This window comes from Rhinopithecus bieti, unplaced genomic scaffold (assembly GCF_001698545.2).
Source record: "Rhinopithecus bieti isolate Rb0 unplaced genomic scaffold, ASM169854v2 scaffold_6710, whole genome shotgun sequence".
Taxonomy (NCBI): Eukaryota; Metazoa; Chordata; class Mammalia; order Primates; family Cercopithecidae; genus Rhinopithecus; species Rhinopithecus bieti.
In genome coordinates, this window is record NW_016805362.1 from 484,876 (window position 1) to 500,214 (window position 15,339).

The following is a 15,339-nucleotide window of genomic DNA, read 5'->3' on the forward strand; positions in this document are numbered from 1 at the left end:
AAAAAAAAAAAAAAAAAAAAACTATGGCTGCCTCCTACCTGTAAAAGGAATATCTAAAATTCCACATCAGTGCATGGCTGCCCTGGAATATCTGCTTCTCGCCTGCAGCTTCCCACCCTGTCTATCCCATCCTCTGCTTTCTCCCCTACCAGGAACCTCCTCCTAGTTTTGAAGATGCGTCTTGGTGCTGTCAGCTACCTGCCTGCACCCCAAGGAAGAGGTCAGCACGGGCTGGTCCCCAGGTCCCTGTCCCCCCTCATCTGGTTCAAGTCACCACCATTCCTCCAGGGCCTGCCCAATGCCATCTTGGGTACTGTGGTTCCAGAGATTACAGGTGACCAGTTCCTCCCTCGAGGAGTTACCAGTCTTGCAAAGGAGATGGAATTAGATACAGGTCATTTACAAGCATCTGTGGAGGGCAGTGACATGGGGCATAACTGGCGACTGCAGGAATTCAGAGGCAGGTTTCTCTCAGCTTGGGGAGAAGGCTTCCTGGAGGAAGGGGTCACTGGGCCATGAGTTCTAGGAGGGAAGGGACAGTACCTGCCTATTCACCATGGCTTCCCCAGCACCAGGCAATGTCAGGCAAAAAGCAGATGTTTCACTGATATAAACATAAGTTCAAATGTGTGTACGTGTGTATTCAGAGAGACATACACACATAGACATGTGTGTAATAGACATATGTAGACATACATGTGTGTATAGACATATGTAGACATGCATGTATACGTGTGTGTAGACATATGTAGACATGCATGTGTACATGTGTGTATGGAGAGAGACACGTGGAGGCATACATGTGTGCCTATATATGCATATATGGGCATCTGAGCTGACTCTGAGGCTGATTCTGGGAAAGCCCGGGGTTAAATGCCAAGTTTGCAGGCAGAAGAAGCAGTGAAGGCTGAATCCAGGCCAAGCACAGTGAAGATGGAGAACCATGATGAGTGTGGGGTTGCTGGGGTGTGAAGAGCAAGGAGAAGGGAGGCCGGTGGGAGGTGACATGGCAGAAGGGCAGGAGCAGGGACCCAAGGCCTCTGGCTCCCCTGCCATGTGCTGCTGACCCTCCTCTTCTCTGACCACCACCAAAAAATGAAAGAAAATGAGCAGTGAATCCAGCTCTGTCCCAGGAGACCAGAAGGAAGCTAACTCAACCATTCCCTGAAAAAGGAGAAGTAGCACCTTCTGTCTACTGAAGGCTTCTGTTTCAAATAGGGACCCCTGAAGGCCACATAGGAAAAAAATCCGTAAAATGCCCGTTGTATGTGTTGGGGCCTGGGTCAGGGAAGACAGTCTTCCTGGTATCTCAGATCATTCCTAAGGTCAAAAAAGAGGCCCCAGCTCTGGCACACACCTGTTCAGGACAGGTGTGTACACCCTGTGTGTGTGTGCAGAGGGAGTGAAACTGCAGGAGAGGGGAGGGGAGGGAGGCAGCCTCAAGGACTGGGCCCTGGGGTCTCACCACCAGCTCCAGGGTCCCCACCGTACCTCTGGGCTGTCAGATCCGTAGATCCCTGGCCAACAACATCACCGTGGTAGGAAGAGGCAGCTAAGGATGGGCTTTCCAGGTCTGTGGGGGCAGCTGGCTGGATGACATCATCTGCCACAGGTGAACTGGGGAGAGAAAAGGGAAAGAACCTAAACTCAGAAACATTCCTACAAGTTTTTGGTTGTTGTTGTTTGGGAGTTTTGCTTTTCTTGTACAGGATGGAGTGCAATGGCGCTATCTCCGTGCACTTGTACAGGATGGAGAGCAATGGCGCTATCTCCGCTCACTGCAACCTCCGCCTCCCAGGTACAGGCTATTCTCTTCCCTCAGCCTCCTGAGTAGCTGCGATTACAGGCACCTGCCACCACATCCGGCTAATTTTTTTGTATTTATAGTAGAGATGGGGTTTCACCACGTTGGCCAGGCAGGTCGCGAACTCCTGACCTCAGGTGATCTGCCTGCCTTGGCCTCCCAAAGTGCTGGGATTACAGGCATGAGCCACCGCACCAGGCCTCCTCCAAGTTTTCAATGTGTTTTAACAGCACATTTCTATCTGGATCCTGAGCAGGGCCTCAGTTTCCCTTTCTATGAGGGATGAGTTTGGTGCTGCTCAAAGCAGGGTCTGTCACCAGTCTATGCCAACATTAGTAGAGAAACCTTAAGTAAGTGTTTAGAAACCTTTGTAGACCCTTCCTTCCCTCCTTCCTTCCTTCCCTCCCTCCCTCCCTCCTTCCTTCCTTCTCTCTCTCTCTCTCTCTCCTCACCCCCCCCTTTTTCTTTTCTTTCTTTTCTTTTCTTTTTGAGACTGTCTCACTCTGTCACCCAGGCTGGAGTGCAGTGACATGATCTCTGCTTATTGCAACCTTCACCTCATGGGTTCAAGCAATACTTGTGCCTCAGCTGCCCGAGTGGCTGGAATTACAGGCACCCACCACCACGCCTGGCTAATTTTTGCATTTCTAGTAGAGTTGGGGTTTCACCATGTTGGCCAGGCTGGTCTCAAACTTCTGGGTTCAAGTGATCTGCCTGCCTCGGCCTCCCAAAGTGCTGGGATTATAGGTGTGAGCCACCGCGCCCAGCCCCTTTGTAGCAATTTGATAGCGTACGTTCATGTCTGTTAAATCTAATAATAAAAGGACAGGTTCAACATCCTACCACGCACAGGACAGTCCCCAAGACAAAGGACTATGTGGCCCAGAACATCAATAGTGCCAAGGTTGAGAAATGCTGGCCTTGAGTTTTATTTCATTTTCTAGCAATTCATTTAGTTATATTTTTTAAAGTTTTCATCTATGATGAGTTAGAAATTTAAAAACAACCCTGGTCCTTTATGGACTGAGAGAGTCTGCAACCTCCAAGCATAGGCTGGCTTGGGAAGCTAGGAGAGGCTCAGTCCTTGGACATCCATAGTCTTGTAGTCAGTTACCCTATTATTTCATCGAGGAGGTCCCTGAGTGACTTTCTGATGAACTCCTCTCTGTAGCCATAAGTAGCAGAACCATTCTTTCCACTCCTTGATCAGATCCTTATTGAAAACCAATTCTCTGCTGTGAACAAGAGAGCAGCGGCCCCTACCTTCATGGGATCTCTCACGGGACAACTTCAGGCAAGAGTCAGATTTTTTTTTTTTTTTTGGACACAGGGTCTCCGTCTGTCACCCAGACTGAAATGCAGTGGCTCCATGACAGCTCACTGTAACCTCAATTTCCCAGGCTCAAGCAGTTCTCCCACTTCAGCCTCCCCAAATGCTGGGATTATAGGCGTGGGCCACCTTGCCCGGCCCACACATTTTTTTTAAATGCTTATTTATTTAGTAACAACTGCAGTAACTGCTAAGAAGGAAGGTGCAGATGGTCATGAGAACACAAACTAAGAAATCTTGGCCCACAATGGGGGTTGTGGAAAACTTCTTTGTGGTGTGGTGAGCATGCTGAGGCCAGCTCAGTAACAACAAATGTTTCCTGATGCTTACTACGTGCCAGGAACTGTTCTAACTGCATATAGACAGCACTGTATTTGATCCTCACAACAAACCTTTTGAGGTGGATACTATTATTAAACACACTTTACAGATGTAAAAACTAAGGCACAGAGAGGCTGAGCAGTTTATCCAAGGTTGCACAGCAGGTAAGTGGCAGAACCAGGATACAAACCCAAGCCTGACCCCAGGAGTCATGCTCTTAATCTCCACACTTGGCTTTGTTCCACAGGTTGAAGAGTAAGAGGAAGGAAGAGGGGCTGGGCACAGTGGCTTATGCCTGTAATCCCAACACTTTGGGGAGGCTGAGGCTGCAGGATCGCTTGAGGCCAGGAGTTGAAGACCAGCCTGGGCAACATAGTGTGACCCTGTCTCGAGAAAAAATTTTAAAGCTTAAATAAGGAAGAGTATACCCCCACCCTCAGCCCTATTCCCCATTAAGGGAGTCACGTATTTGAAAGCCCTGAATCAGGAAGGAGTTTCGTATTCTAGAGGACCTGCAAAAAGTCACTGCAACTAGAGTATAGATAAAGAAAGGGGAGTCTGGCTGGGCACAGTGGCTCACACCTGTAATCTCAGCAGTTTGGGAGGCCAAGGTGGGCAGATCACTTGAGGTCAGGAGTTCAAGACCAGCCTGGCCAACATGGTGAAAACCCATCTCTACTAAAAATACAAAAATTAGCTGTGCATGATGGTATGTGCCTGTAATCCCAGCTACAGGAGGCTGAGGTGCAAGAATCACTTGAACCCAGGAGGTGGAGGTTGCAGTGAGCTGAGATTGCGCCACTGCATTCCAACCTGGGCGACAGAGGGATACTCCATCTCAAAAAAAAAAAAAAAAAAAAAGGCGGGGACCATGAGGAGGAGAGGTGGACGGGAGCCAGATCAGAAGGCCAGGTCAAAGAAGTGGGACTTGATCCTAGGGAGAAGAATCAGCCTGAAGCACCAACCCAATGTTCAGCCATAAAGTGCCTTTGGCATTGAGATGAAAGACAGTGGGGAGGTCCAGGGTGAATTTCCCACAACTATCCTCTCAATACAATTGGACTAGCACATGTGTGCACCCACACTTTACTGCTTATTCTCCATTCTCCTTGTTCCCACCACCGTTCCAATTCCCCCAGAACAAGATCCTGAAGCCCTGCGACCACACCCAAGGAGTCAGAGAGAGAGAGAGATCCCTGCGAACAGAAATGGAAGAAGCAGTGAGCCCAGAAGAGGGAGGATGGCAGGAGCTCCGGAAGGGTGTCTTGGTGAATCACAATGTGTAGAATCCTAAACTACAGACCATGGCACTTTCCAAAGTCATAAAATCTGAGTGGAAAAACAGAGCTCCAAAGTTTTGGCAACACACATTGAAAGCCATAAAAGCCTTTGTTTCCTTTGACACAGCCATGGTTCTTCCAAGAATTCATTCTAAGGAGATAATTAAGGGCATGGGCAAATATGCTGATCACAACTGTAATCACGATGGCAAAAAATCTGGAAACAACCAAAATGCCCAACAGTAGAGGGCAGTTCATCAAATTAAGGCACAGACATAGGATGGGCTTGTTTGCAGCTGTTTAAAAAATAAAGTAGCCCAGGCATGGTAGATCACGCCTGTAATCCCAGCACCTTGTGAGGCTGAGGCAGGCGGATCACCTGAGGTCAAGAGTTTGAGACCAGCCTGGCCAACATGGTGAAACCCCGTATCTACTAAAAATACAAAAAATTAGCCAGGTGTGGTAGCGGGCACCTGAGGCAGGAGACTCGCTTGACCCTGGGAGTTGGAGGTTGCAGTGAGTGGAGATTGTGCCACTGCACTCCAGCCTGGGTGACAAGAGCAAAACTCCATCTCAAATAATAATAATAATAATGATAATAAAAATAAGATAGATTTTCATGTATCTAGATGTAAACATGTCCATTATTAATTAAACATCGGTTGAAAAAACTTACCAGCATGATCCACATTTTATGTATATATCGATATACATGGGTATGTGTGTCTATAGAGTCCATGTATAGACATACACACACGAGCACATGACAGAGACAGAAAGAGACAGTGTGAGCATAATAGCCTGAACAATGAAGCAATTTGGACAAGTATTGCCAAGGTGTTAATGGTAATTCTCTTTTGGTGGTGAAAAATCATTTGTGTTTTTTCTTCTTAATGAAATTTATCTCCACTTTCTAGTTCTATGCTGAATATATACAACTTTTATAAGTAAAATAAATTAGAAACCATATGTAAGAAGTTATTTTAAGTGCCAGGGAACAACTTCCACCTATGGCTCAGTGAAAGCTTTCAGAGGTGGAGACAATCAGAAAGCCACTGTCTTTTCCTCACTTCTGTACTCATATTTTCCACTGGGAGGACCTAAGCTTGTCCGCCTCATTCCAGAGCGGGAATGCGGCCAGGCTTCGTCCATTAGGCACCACTGGGGGAAAATGAGGTCCCAGCAAAGAAGATCTGGAATAAAACATATCTGCCCACATATTCTACATGATGGCATTTTCATCTAAACTCTTTGGAATGGAATTATTTTTCAAATCATAAACACTTCCCTGACTTTTTTGAGACAGAGGATCTTGAACATAATTAAATACTTTCTCAATGACATTCAGTCGTCCTCGGCAACTATGACATAAGTGAGTGACATTGGTGCTGTGGCACCAAACGCAACCACTGTATGTGAGGTTGAGGGGACTGGATTCCAGTCCAGCCCCACCATGGGATCTAAGCCAGGGGACTTCTCTGAGCTTTAGCCTTTCTGTCTGGAAAAGTGAAGGCGTCGGACTACTCGATCACCAAGAACTCTGACTCAGCCTTGTCCCTCGCTCTCCAGGCTGTCAGTTATCACTTCTTGCTACCTACTCACCTGCCTCCCCCTGCCACCTTCTGCCTTGCAGTTCTCTCCTTCTAACAGACTACAGGCTAAGAAACATGGTGGAAGTTGTTAGAACGGTGCATAAATCAAGAGTCAACAGGCTCTGAATAAAGATCTACAAACCTTCCATACCAAATCATTATAAGTTAAAAATAAACACGTATGTGTATGGATGCATACACATTAGGCTCAACCATATGAAACTGCTACAAAGAAATAAATTGTCAAATTGACATTGTGCTGTCACTTCCAGACCCATTCTGACTTCGTAATGATCTGAATATTTTCCAGGTGGCTAAGGATGGGAGGGGATTTCTGGGGAAATGGGAGGATTCTTCTAAAACAGCTCTTCTCAGAACAACTGTAAGAGGCTATAAACAGCTTCTAAGTTCTGCTGGTGGTGGTTCTGGGACTAGAGTGACTGAAATATTTTTCAGAGGAAAAAAAAAATCTGTCAGATTTCAACCACCAGCTGCTGCCAGCAGCTGCCGGGGCCAGCCCACTATAAATTTAGTCAGGCCAGCAAAGGGTTGATTTGCCACTGGAATGTCAGGGAGGGAAGCCTGTACTACTAACAAGTGCTTCTGCAAAGGGCCATGAGTCATCCCTTTCGGAGACTGGTGGAATGGACTCTGCCCAAAAAGGAAGACGCTCAGGTTCCGGCCTTAAAAGCCCACATCTTCAGTTCTGTACATAGGATCCATGCCACAGGAAGAGCACCAAGGCGGGCACTGGGGTGGATTCCATGGGGATCGCACACTCCAGGGGTGACGGGCTCATTGAGCCTGAGGAGCTGAAAGTCCAAAGCAAGGAGAACTGTGAAGGGTGGTGTCTTCATTGGCTCAGGCTGCTACAACAGAACCTCATAGATGGGGTGGCTTATGAACAACAGAGATGTATTGCTCACAGTTCTGGAGACTGGGAAGTCCAAGATCAAGGCACCAGCAGGTTCAGTGTCTCATGAGGACCCCTTCCTGGTTCACAGACAGCTCCTTCTCCCTGCATCTTCACGTGGCAGAAGAGGCAAGGCAGCGCTGTGGGACCTCTTTTATAAGGGCAGTAATCCCATTCACAAAGGCTCCGCCTTTATGGCCTAATCACCTCCCGAAGGCCCCACCTCCTCATGCCATCACCTTGGGGGTTAGGATTTCAACACAGGAATTTTGGGGCTGAGAGGGATACAAACATTCACAGCATAGCAGGTGGTAACAGAAGAACAAACTGCCACAGAAACCCAGGATTCTACAGACTGGGATGATACAGGAAGGTCCTGAGAGGAGAATAGCTGAATCAAGCAAAGTGCTTCAATAGGCTAATGTGTGCAAAGGGCTTTCCAGATGAAAAAAAAAAAAAAAAGCTTCTCCCTTCCTCTCTCCAGGTTGGTTCTGTCAGAAAGGCTTCTGTTCCCTTCCTTGTTATTTATTACAAAGAATAGTATCCAGCATCAAGGATAATAGGAGCCAGGTTCTCACAATCAGAGAAGTGCTTGCATATACAGAAGGTGGTTGGACTCCAAAGATCCCTCAGGGCAGGGCTTCGATCAGAGGGATCAGACAAACCCAGAACTAGGTGTGGAAGGCTGTGTGCACACAAACATGTGCACATTCATGTACCTACGTCCCAGCTTTTCCTTGGGGGAGTCGTGTTAAAGGACATGAGAACCACCTAAAAGGGGCTGCCACTGCCAAATCTGGGACTATTTGAACATCAAACACACACACACACACACACACACACACACACAGTTCTGGATTATAAACCATGGAATAAAAGTAATAATCTATGAGCCCATTTAGATCTAAATAAAAGACATGAACAAATAGGGAAGAAGGGAAAGCCCCCCCTTACAATACAATGCCAGCTAGTTAGTCCATGTAGGAGGAGTAATACAAACAGAAAACTGCCATGGAAGAAACCTTAATGGTGGCACTCAATTCAAGGAAGAGCCATCAAAGGAAGCCAAGGCAGGCAGGAGAGTGTAAAGAAAGAAAGGCTAGGCTGGGCGTGGTGGCTCACGCCTGTAATCCCAGCACTTTGGGAGGCCGAGGCAAGTGGATCACGAGGTCAGGAGATCAAGATCATCCCGGCCAACATGGTGAAACCCCGTCTCTACTAAAAATACAAAAAATTAGCCTGGCATGGTGGCACACACCTGGAGTCCCAGCTACTCAGGAGGCTGAGGCAGGAGAATCACTTGAACCTGGGAGGCAGAAGTTGCAGTGAGCTGAGATTGCACCACTGCACTCCAGTCTGGGCAACAGAGCCAGACTCCCTCTCAAAAAAAAAAAAAAAAAAAAAAGTAAAGGATATTGTGTAGCCTTTGAGTATCTTCCCACCAAATGCTGACTGATTACAAAGGGGAAAATGATGACTTTACAGCCAATAAACCTGGTAGGCACCAATTTGGCCATCCTCTGTGGTGAAAGAGTCCATGCCCTGTGCCCTGGCATGGCAGAACATCACTTCTGTGAAATCCCTGCCCAAAGCAGACAGCCAGGGCCTAGCCACGAAGAAACTAGGTGACACAGATTGAGGGACTTCTTCCAGCGTGAAGGAGCTGTACTTATAAAGGTCATGGGACAGGCGTGGTGGCTCATGCCTGTAATCCCAGCATTTGGGAGGCTGAAGCAGGAGGATCCCTTGGGTCCAGGAATTCAAGATCAGCCTGTGCAACATAGCAAATCCCCATCTCTACTAAAATACAAAATACAAAAATTTATCTGGGCATGGTGGCGCACACCTGTAGGCTCAGCTACGTGGGAGGATCACCTGAGCCCAGGAGTTCATGGCTGCAGTGAGCTGTGACTGAGCCACTGCACTCCAACCTGAGTGACAGAAGTACGACCCTGTCTCAAAAAAAAAAAAAAAAAAAAGTCACGAAAGACAGGGAGAGACTGAGGAATTATTCCAGATGGAAGGAGAGTCTGGGGGCATGACATAGAACACGGCACATGCTTTTTGACTGGATTCTGGATCAGATGGAAAAAGGTATATGCTGGTGAATCCGAGCAGGTTCTGAGGACTGGATGGCGACTTCCCAGCTGCAGGGCTGCGCTGGCATCGTGCAGGAGTGTTTGCAAGAAAGGCACATTAGGGGGAAGCGGGGAGGGTGGAGGTTGTTTTGGTTTTTGTTTTCCTGGAGGGTGGCAACTTCATGTCTGAAACTTGCTCTCAAATGATTCAGAAAAAGTAGCAATGATGGATATATATAGAGAGGATGAATGACACAGCACACGTGGTAAAATGTCAATGACCGGGGAATCTGGGAAAGGGAACATGGAAGGTTTTTGTAGTATTCTTATAACTTTTCTGTAAATCAGGAATTGTACTCAAGACAAACAAATAAGAACTTCTGGCCGGGTGCGGTGGCTCAAGCCTGTAATCCCAGCACTTTGGGAGGCCGAGACGGGCGGATCACAAGGTCAGGAGATCGAGACCATCCTGACTAACACGGTGAAACCCCGTCTCTACTAAAAAAATACAAAAAAAACTAGCCGGGCGAGGTGGCGGGCGCCTGTAGTCCCAGCTACTCGGGAGGCTGAGGCAGGAGAATGGCGTAAACCCGGGAGGCGGAGCTTGTAGTGAGCTGAGATCCGGCCACTGCACTCCAGCCTGGGTGACAGAACGAGACTCCATCTCAAAAAAAAAAAAAAAAAAGAAAAGAACTTCTTGGGCAAAGGCATGCAGGCAAAGAGCCACTCTCCAGCATGCATGGAGCTCCGTTTGGGTCTGGAGGACACAGTGTGATGTGCCACCCACTTTAGCAGCATCAGGCAGCTGGGGGGACATTTAGCTGAACAGCTGGGGCTGGGGCCAGTGTGACAGGGGCCCCGGAACCTCAGACGCTCAGGCTATGAGCCTGTTGTCCTGGGGCAATGGGGAGCATGAGAGATTCAAACACAGGCCAGTGGCAGAATATTCAGAAGATAATGACTGTGCCACAGTGGAGATTAATTGGAGGGGGCAAGAAATGCAGGCAATGAAGCCGAAGCAAGAGCTTTGGAACAGTTCAGGTGCCAGGTGATGCAGGACACATTGGGACCACTGCAGAGGAGGTGGAGTTAGTCGTTCCAGAGGCTTCATGACATCTACCTGACACTAGGTGTGGAGGGAAGGGACATGAAGAACAATCAAAGATGATTTGGGTTTTGAACATCTAATGGCTGGAAGACTATGTTATTAACTGTATGCCTTGCACACAAAACCTTAGACCTCTGGTATTATTACTGATTTACCTTTAATAAAGATTAAAGAGCCCAGGTGCAGTGGCTCATGCCTACAATTGGGAGGTCGAGGCAGGCAGATCACGAGGTCAGGAGTTCGAGACCAGCCTGGTCAACATAGTAGAGAAACCCCGTCTCTACTAACAATACAAAAATTAGCTGGGCATGGTGATGCGTGCCTGTAATCCCAGCTACTCTGGAGGCTGAGGCAGGAGAATTGCTTAACCCCGGGAGGCAGAGGTTGCAGCGAGCCGAGATCGTGCCACTGCACTCCAGCCTGGGCAAGGAGATTGAAACTCCATCTCAAAAAAAAAAAAAAAAAAAAAATGACTCTACCGCAACCCAATTCAAGAACAGGCTCCCCGGAAACTGTGCACCCCACTTCAGAACACCGGCATAGTTCTCACCAACAGAGTGAAAGCTGAGCCCCGGGCTGCTCACATCTGTTGACTCCGGTTTTGAAAAGAGAAGCAAAGCCTGTCATAAGTCAGCAAAATGGAATCTTCCGAGATCTGCATTTTCATGGCCAGTTTTAGGCTGGGCATGACCCAACTGGCCACAGTTAGAAGCCACAGCACCGGCACCACGACATGTGGAACACACAGGGCATCCTTTCCAGAGCCACCCTTGGCATTCCTCTGGGTGAGGGGCCCACAGACCCCAGCTGCGCTTTGAAAGGTGGGTTCCACAGGTTCCTTGGCACAAGCATGCTGTGCTTTTTAGTTATGATGAAAAACAACTCATCTCTTCTGGATCTGGCAAATGGGTGGAAAGTGTGGCCTGGCATCCCTGCAGGCCAGGCACGGGGGTGGGGCCAGGTGAGTAATAAGATTTCTAAGACCAGGCCAGGCGCGGTGGCTCACAGCTGTAATACCAGCACTTTGGGAGGCCGAGGTGGGTGAATCACTTGAGCTCAGGAGTTTGAGACCAGCCTGGCCAACGTCGCAAAACCCTGTCTCTACTAAAAAATACAAAAAAATTAGCCGGGTATGTTGGCGTGCACCTGTGGTCCCAGCTACTCTGGAGGCTGAGGCATGAGAATCACTTGCACCCAGGAGGTAGGGGTTGCAGTGAGCCGAGATTGTGCCACTGCACTCCAGCCTGGGTAAGGAAACTCTCTCAAAAAAAAAGATTTCTAAAACCAGAGAGGGCAACCTCTCTCAGAAGCAGAGGAGAAACTGTGGCCCTGAGACCTGAGGGACTTCACCTATGTTGCAAGCATGCCGATTTTATTTTTTGGTGATGAAATTTGAATATATGTGAAATATTATAACACATTTAAATAATTACAATAAAAGAACTAATGATAACAGCAGTCATAAGGGCAGCTCACATTGTAAGCACTTCTGTTTGCCAGGTGTTGTGCGAAGGGCTTTGCACGCACTCACTCAGGCAGCCCCTCCCCGTAAAAGGGCGAAGAACAGAGTCAGGACTGGGACCCACATCCAAGAGCACAGGAGCCAGAAAGTCCCATAGCATGCTCTGGGCCTGATGCAAGCTAACGAACAAGAAGATGTCTCCCACAGGACCCTGAAGAAAGCAGCTTATCAAACGGACCCTGAAGCCCATGCAGGGAGGACAGAGATTTTCCACTCTTGAATGAGAAAGTCCAGCAATTTAAAGATGGAGCCTTCAGCTATTAAAAAAAAAAAAAAAAAAAAAGAAAGAAATACTTTTAAAAAGTACTTAGTAACTTATATGTGTATAGTATCTTAGAGCTTTGCCAAATGCCGCTTTTATGATTCCTCATCACCGCTATGAAGAAGGCAGACAAGTTATTTTATAGAAGAGGAGAGGAGATCGAGACTCAAGGAATTAAACGACCTGGCAAAGAGATCCATGGCAAGAACCATGGCCCTGTCCTTGTCTGGAAACCCAAACTGCCACCCCCTCCCCGTCACCCCAGGTCTTTCCTCTAGTGGGCACACCATAGCTCCCTGTCCAGAGTTCAGCGGCACAGCCCCAGGGGAGGCACGGGAGGCAGCAGAGGCCTCTGGCAGGGGAGGGAGAGGTGGCAGAGCCAGCAGTGCAATCGTGGCCCCCAACAACAGGGCAAGGACCTCTACCTTCCCTGCTGAATTCTCAGCCCACAGTCGGCAAATGCATTTACTGGAATGAATGAACCAAAGAAGAGGCCCAGGCCCAGGCCCAGGAGCCAATGAGGCTGATACATCGTGATGCTTTGCAGCCACATGAAAGTGCACATTTGCCCGTTTCGATTATGAGCTGTGCTTGTCACATTTTGAAGTCAAATTTTTTTAAGTCCTAAACAGTTTTTTAGACACTCCTTGATGCCTGGGAGCCTTCACAGATGAAGAAATACAATGCCACTCCTCCTATCCCTTGAGAGGTAGGATAGGGCAGGTGACAGGAGGCCAGAGCCCAGGGCCAGACTGCCCAAGCCTGAGCCCACTCCAGCAATAAACAGCTGTACAACCTTGAAAAAGGTCCTCTCAGAGCCTCAGTATCCTCATCTGTCAAAGATGGCAATGACAGTCCTTCCTGGAAAGGGAACGGAGAAGATTCCTTGTGACCAGTCATGTGAACGTTTCTGTAGCAAGGTGCCCAGCACACACAAAGTGCTCCACAAATGATGGCGTCATTAAGACAGACACTACGGGATGTGCTATTTCCCGAACATAAAATACAGAATGTACTGTTTCAAAGTACACAGGACCCTTCCTCTCGCCTCGCCTACATGCCCAGGTGTGTGTCTCAGGTGCAGAGGCTGCTCCTTCAAGCACCCCAGGCTCTATTTGAATATCAACTGGGGTGTGGATTAAGAAAGAATAAAAGGCTGGGCGCGGTGGCTCACGCCTGTAATCCCAGCACTTTGGGAGCCCGAGGCGGGAGAATCACCTGAGGTCAGGATTTTGGCCTGGCCAACAAGGTGAAAGAAACCCCGTTTGTACCAAAAAATGCAAAAATTAGCTGGGCATGGTGGCACGCATCTATAATCCCGGCTACTCGGGAGGCTGAAGCAGGAGAATCACTTGAACCCGGAAGGCAGAGGTTGCAGTGAGCTGAACCGAGATCACGAGATCACGCTGCTGCACTCCAGCCTGGACAACAGAGTAGGAGTCCGTCTCAAAAAAAAAAAAAAAGAATGAATACAGGTGGCAGCAAGTGAAGGACACCAATGTTTATGAGCACCCAGCATGCGCCAGGCTCTGTGCAGGCCCTTCGTCACTATGAGCAATGTGACAGCAGGAAGTCCCTCTCCCCAAGGCCACGCAGGGCTGAGCTCCATCCCAGCCACTCTGACTCCAGTTGTCTCAGCGAAGGATCCTATAGCCTCAGAGTAGCGTTGACTCATGATGTGCTATGAAGAGGGAGTGGCATGCTGAGAGCCGAGTGAGTGCTGCCTCCCTAGAAAGAGGGTGTGTGCAGCCAGCCAGGGCATCAGCAGTGGCTCTAACCACCAGGGGGTGGGGGCATAAGATCCTTCCCCTCCCAGGGCTGTGGGTGCCTCTTCCACCCAATGAGGGTTTCGACTATTCATCTCTAGGGTCCCTTCCAGCCCAAACAATCTTTTGATCTGAAACCCAGGGTCTCCTGGCTGAGAAAGGTTGGCTTAGAGGAAGTCGTGATCAGTGCCCATGTTGGCCCAACCCCGAGGCCAGGCAGGGAAGCAGAGCAGCTCCTGGTTAGGAGTTAAGGACGGGAGGCAGGGGGTGACCTGCTGACTCACAGCTCCAGCTCCCCAGGAGACCTTACTGCGGGGAAGGGCAGGTTGCAGGACGGAAAGGGAACCTTCTCCTCATACACAATTTAATCACCCCTTAAAATTAGACTACTGTTGTTCCCACATCCTTCGGGATTAATGAGCCCAAGGACTGAATTTTATGGCAAGCTCAAAGGAGAGGAAATTACTCTGGGAGGACAAGGCAGGGAGATGGCAGCCAATGTTCTTTCTTTTTCTTTTGAGAAGGAGTCTCGCTCTGTCGCCCAGGCCAGAGTAGAGCAGCGCGATCTTGGCTCACTGCAACCTCTGCCTCACAGGTTTAAGCAATTCTCCTGCCTCAGACTCCCAAGTAGCTGGGATGACAGGTGCATACCACCACACCAGCTAATAGACACCAGCTAGAGAAAGGGTTTCACCATGTTGGCCAGGCTGGTCTTGAACTCCCGACCTTCGGTGATCCACCCGCCTTGGCCTCCTAAAGTGCTGGGATTACAGGAGTGAGCCACCATGCCCAGCCTGATGTTCCTCTCAAAAGATAACAAATAAACCCAGCCAGATGCAGGGAGAAGCTATACAGTCAGGTGAGTGGAAGTGTAGCTGTCCTCCTGATCAAAGCAACACAAAGCCAGCTGAATGGGCCAGCCCCTCTGGGATCAAGATCTCGGCTGAGGATACCCAAACCCAGTGTACCAAACCACAGGTGCACTGACTCACCAGAACAATGGGCACAGAAATCACATGGAGGGGTCCAGGAGGGTAGGTGGGCAGGGGCAGCAAGTACAGTACAAAGAGTACAGACCTTGGACATAGATCTGAGCCTGAATCCGGCTCTGCCACTTACTCGCCATTTATAAGCCCTAGGCAAGTTCATTAAACTCTTTGAACTTCAGTTTCTGAACCTGTAAAATGGAGATAAATGCATTACTTGAAAGACTGTTAAAAGACATAAGAGCAAAAAGTATATGTAGAAACAGAAAGTATAATGATGTTACCAGGGTCTGGGGAGAGAAGGGAAGAAGCGAAATTGTTGTTTAATGGGTACAGATGTTCGGATTGGCAAGATGAATAGGTCCTGGAGATCTGTT

General features: G+C 48.5%; 1 protein-coding gene across 11 annotated transcripts in view; it reads right to left on the reverse strand.

The window, feature by feature from the left end:
• TACC2 (transforming acidic coiled-coil containing protein 2) overlaps positions 1-15,339 on the reverse strand; it is a 263,416-nt gene that overhangs the window by 121,162 nt on the left and 126,915 nt on the right. For 10 of the 11 annotated variants that reach the window (XM_017872250.1, XM_017872246.1, XM_017872248.1 and 7 more), the window contains one exon: positions 1,492-1,617. The exons of the other annotated variant lie outside the window; for it this stretch is intronic. In XM_017872250.1, coding sequence (XP_017727739.1) covers positions 1,492-1,617 — 126 coding nt within the window. The remainder of the gene's footprint in view (positions 1-1,491; positions 1,618-15,339) is intronic. 11 annotated transcript variants of the gene reach the window in all.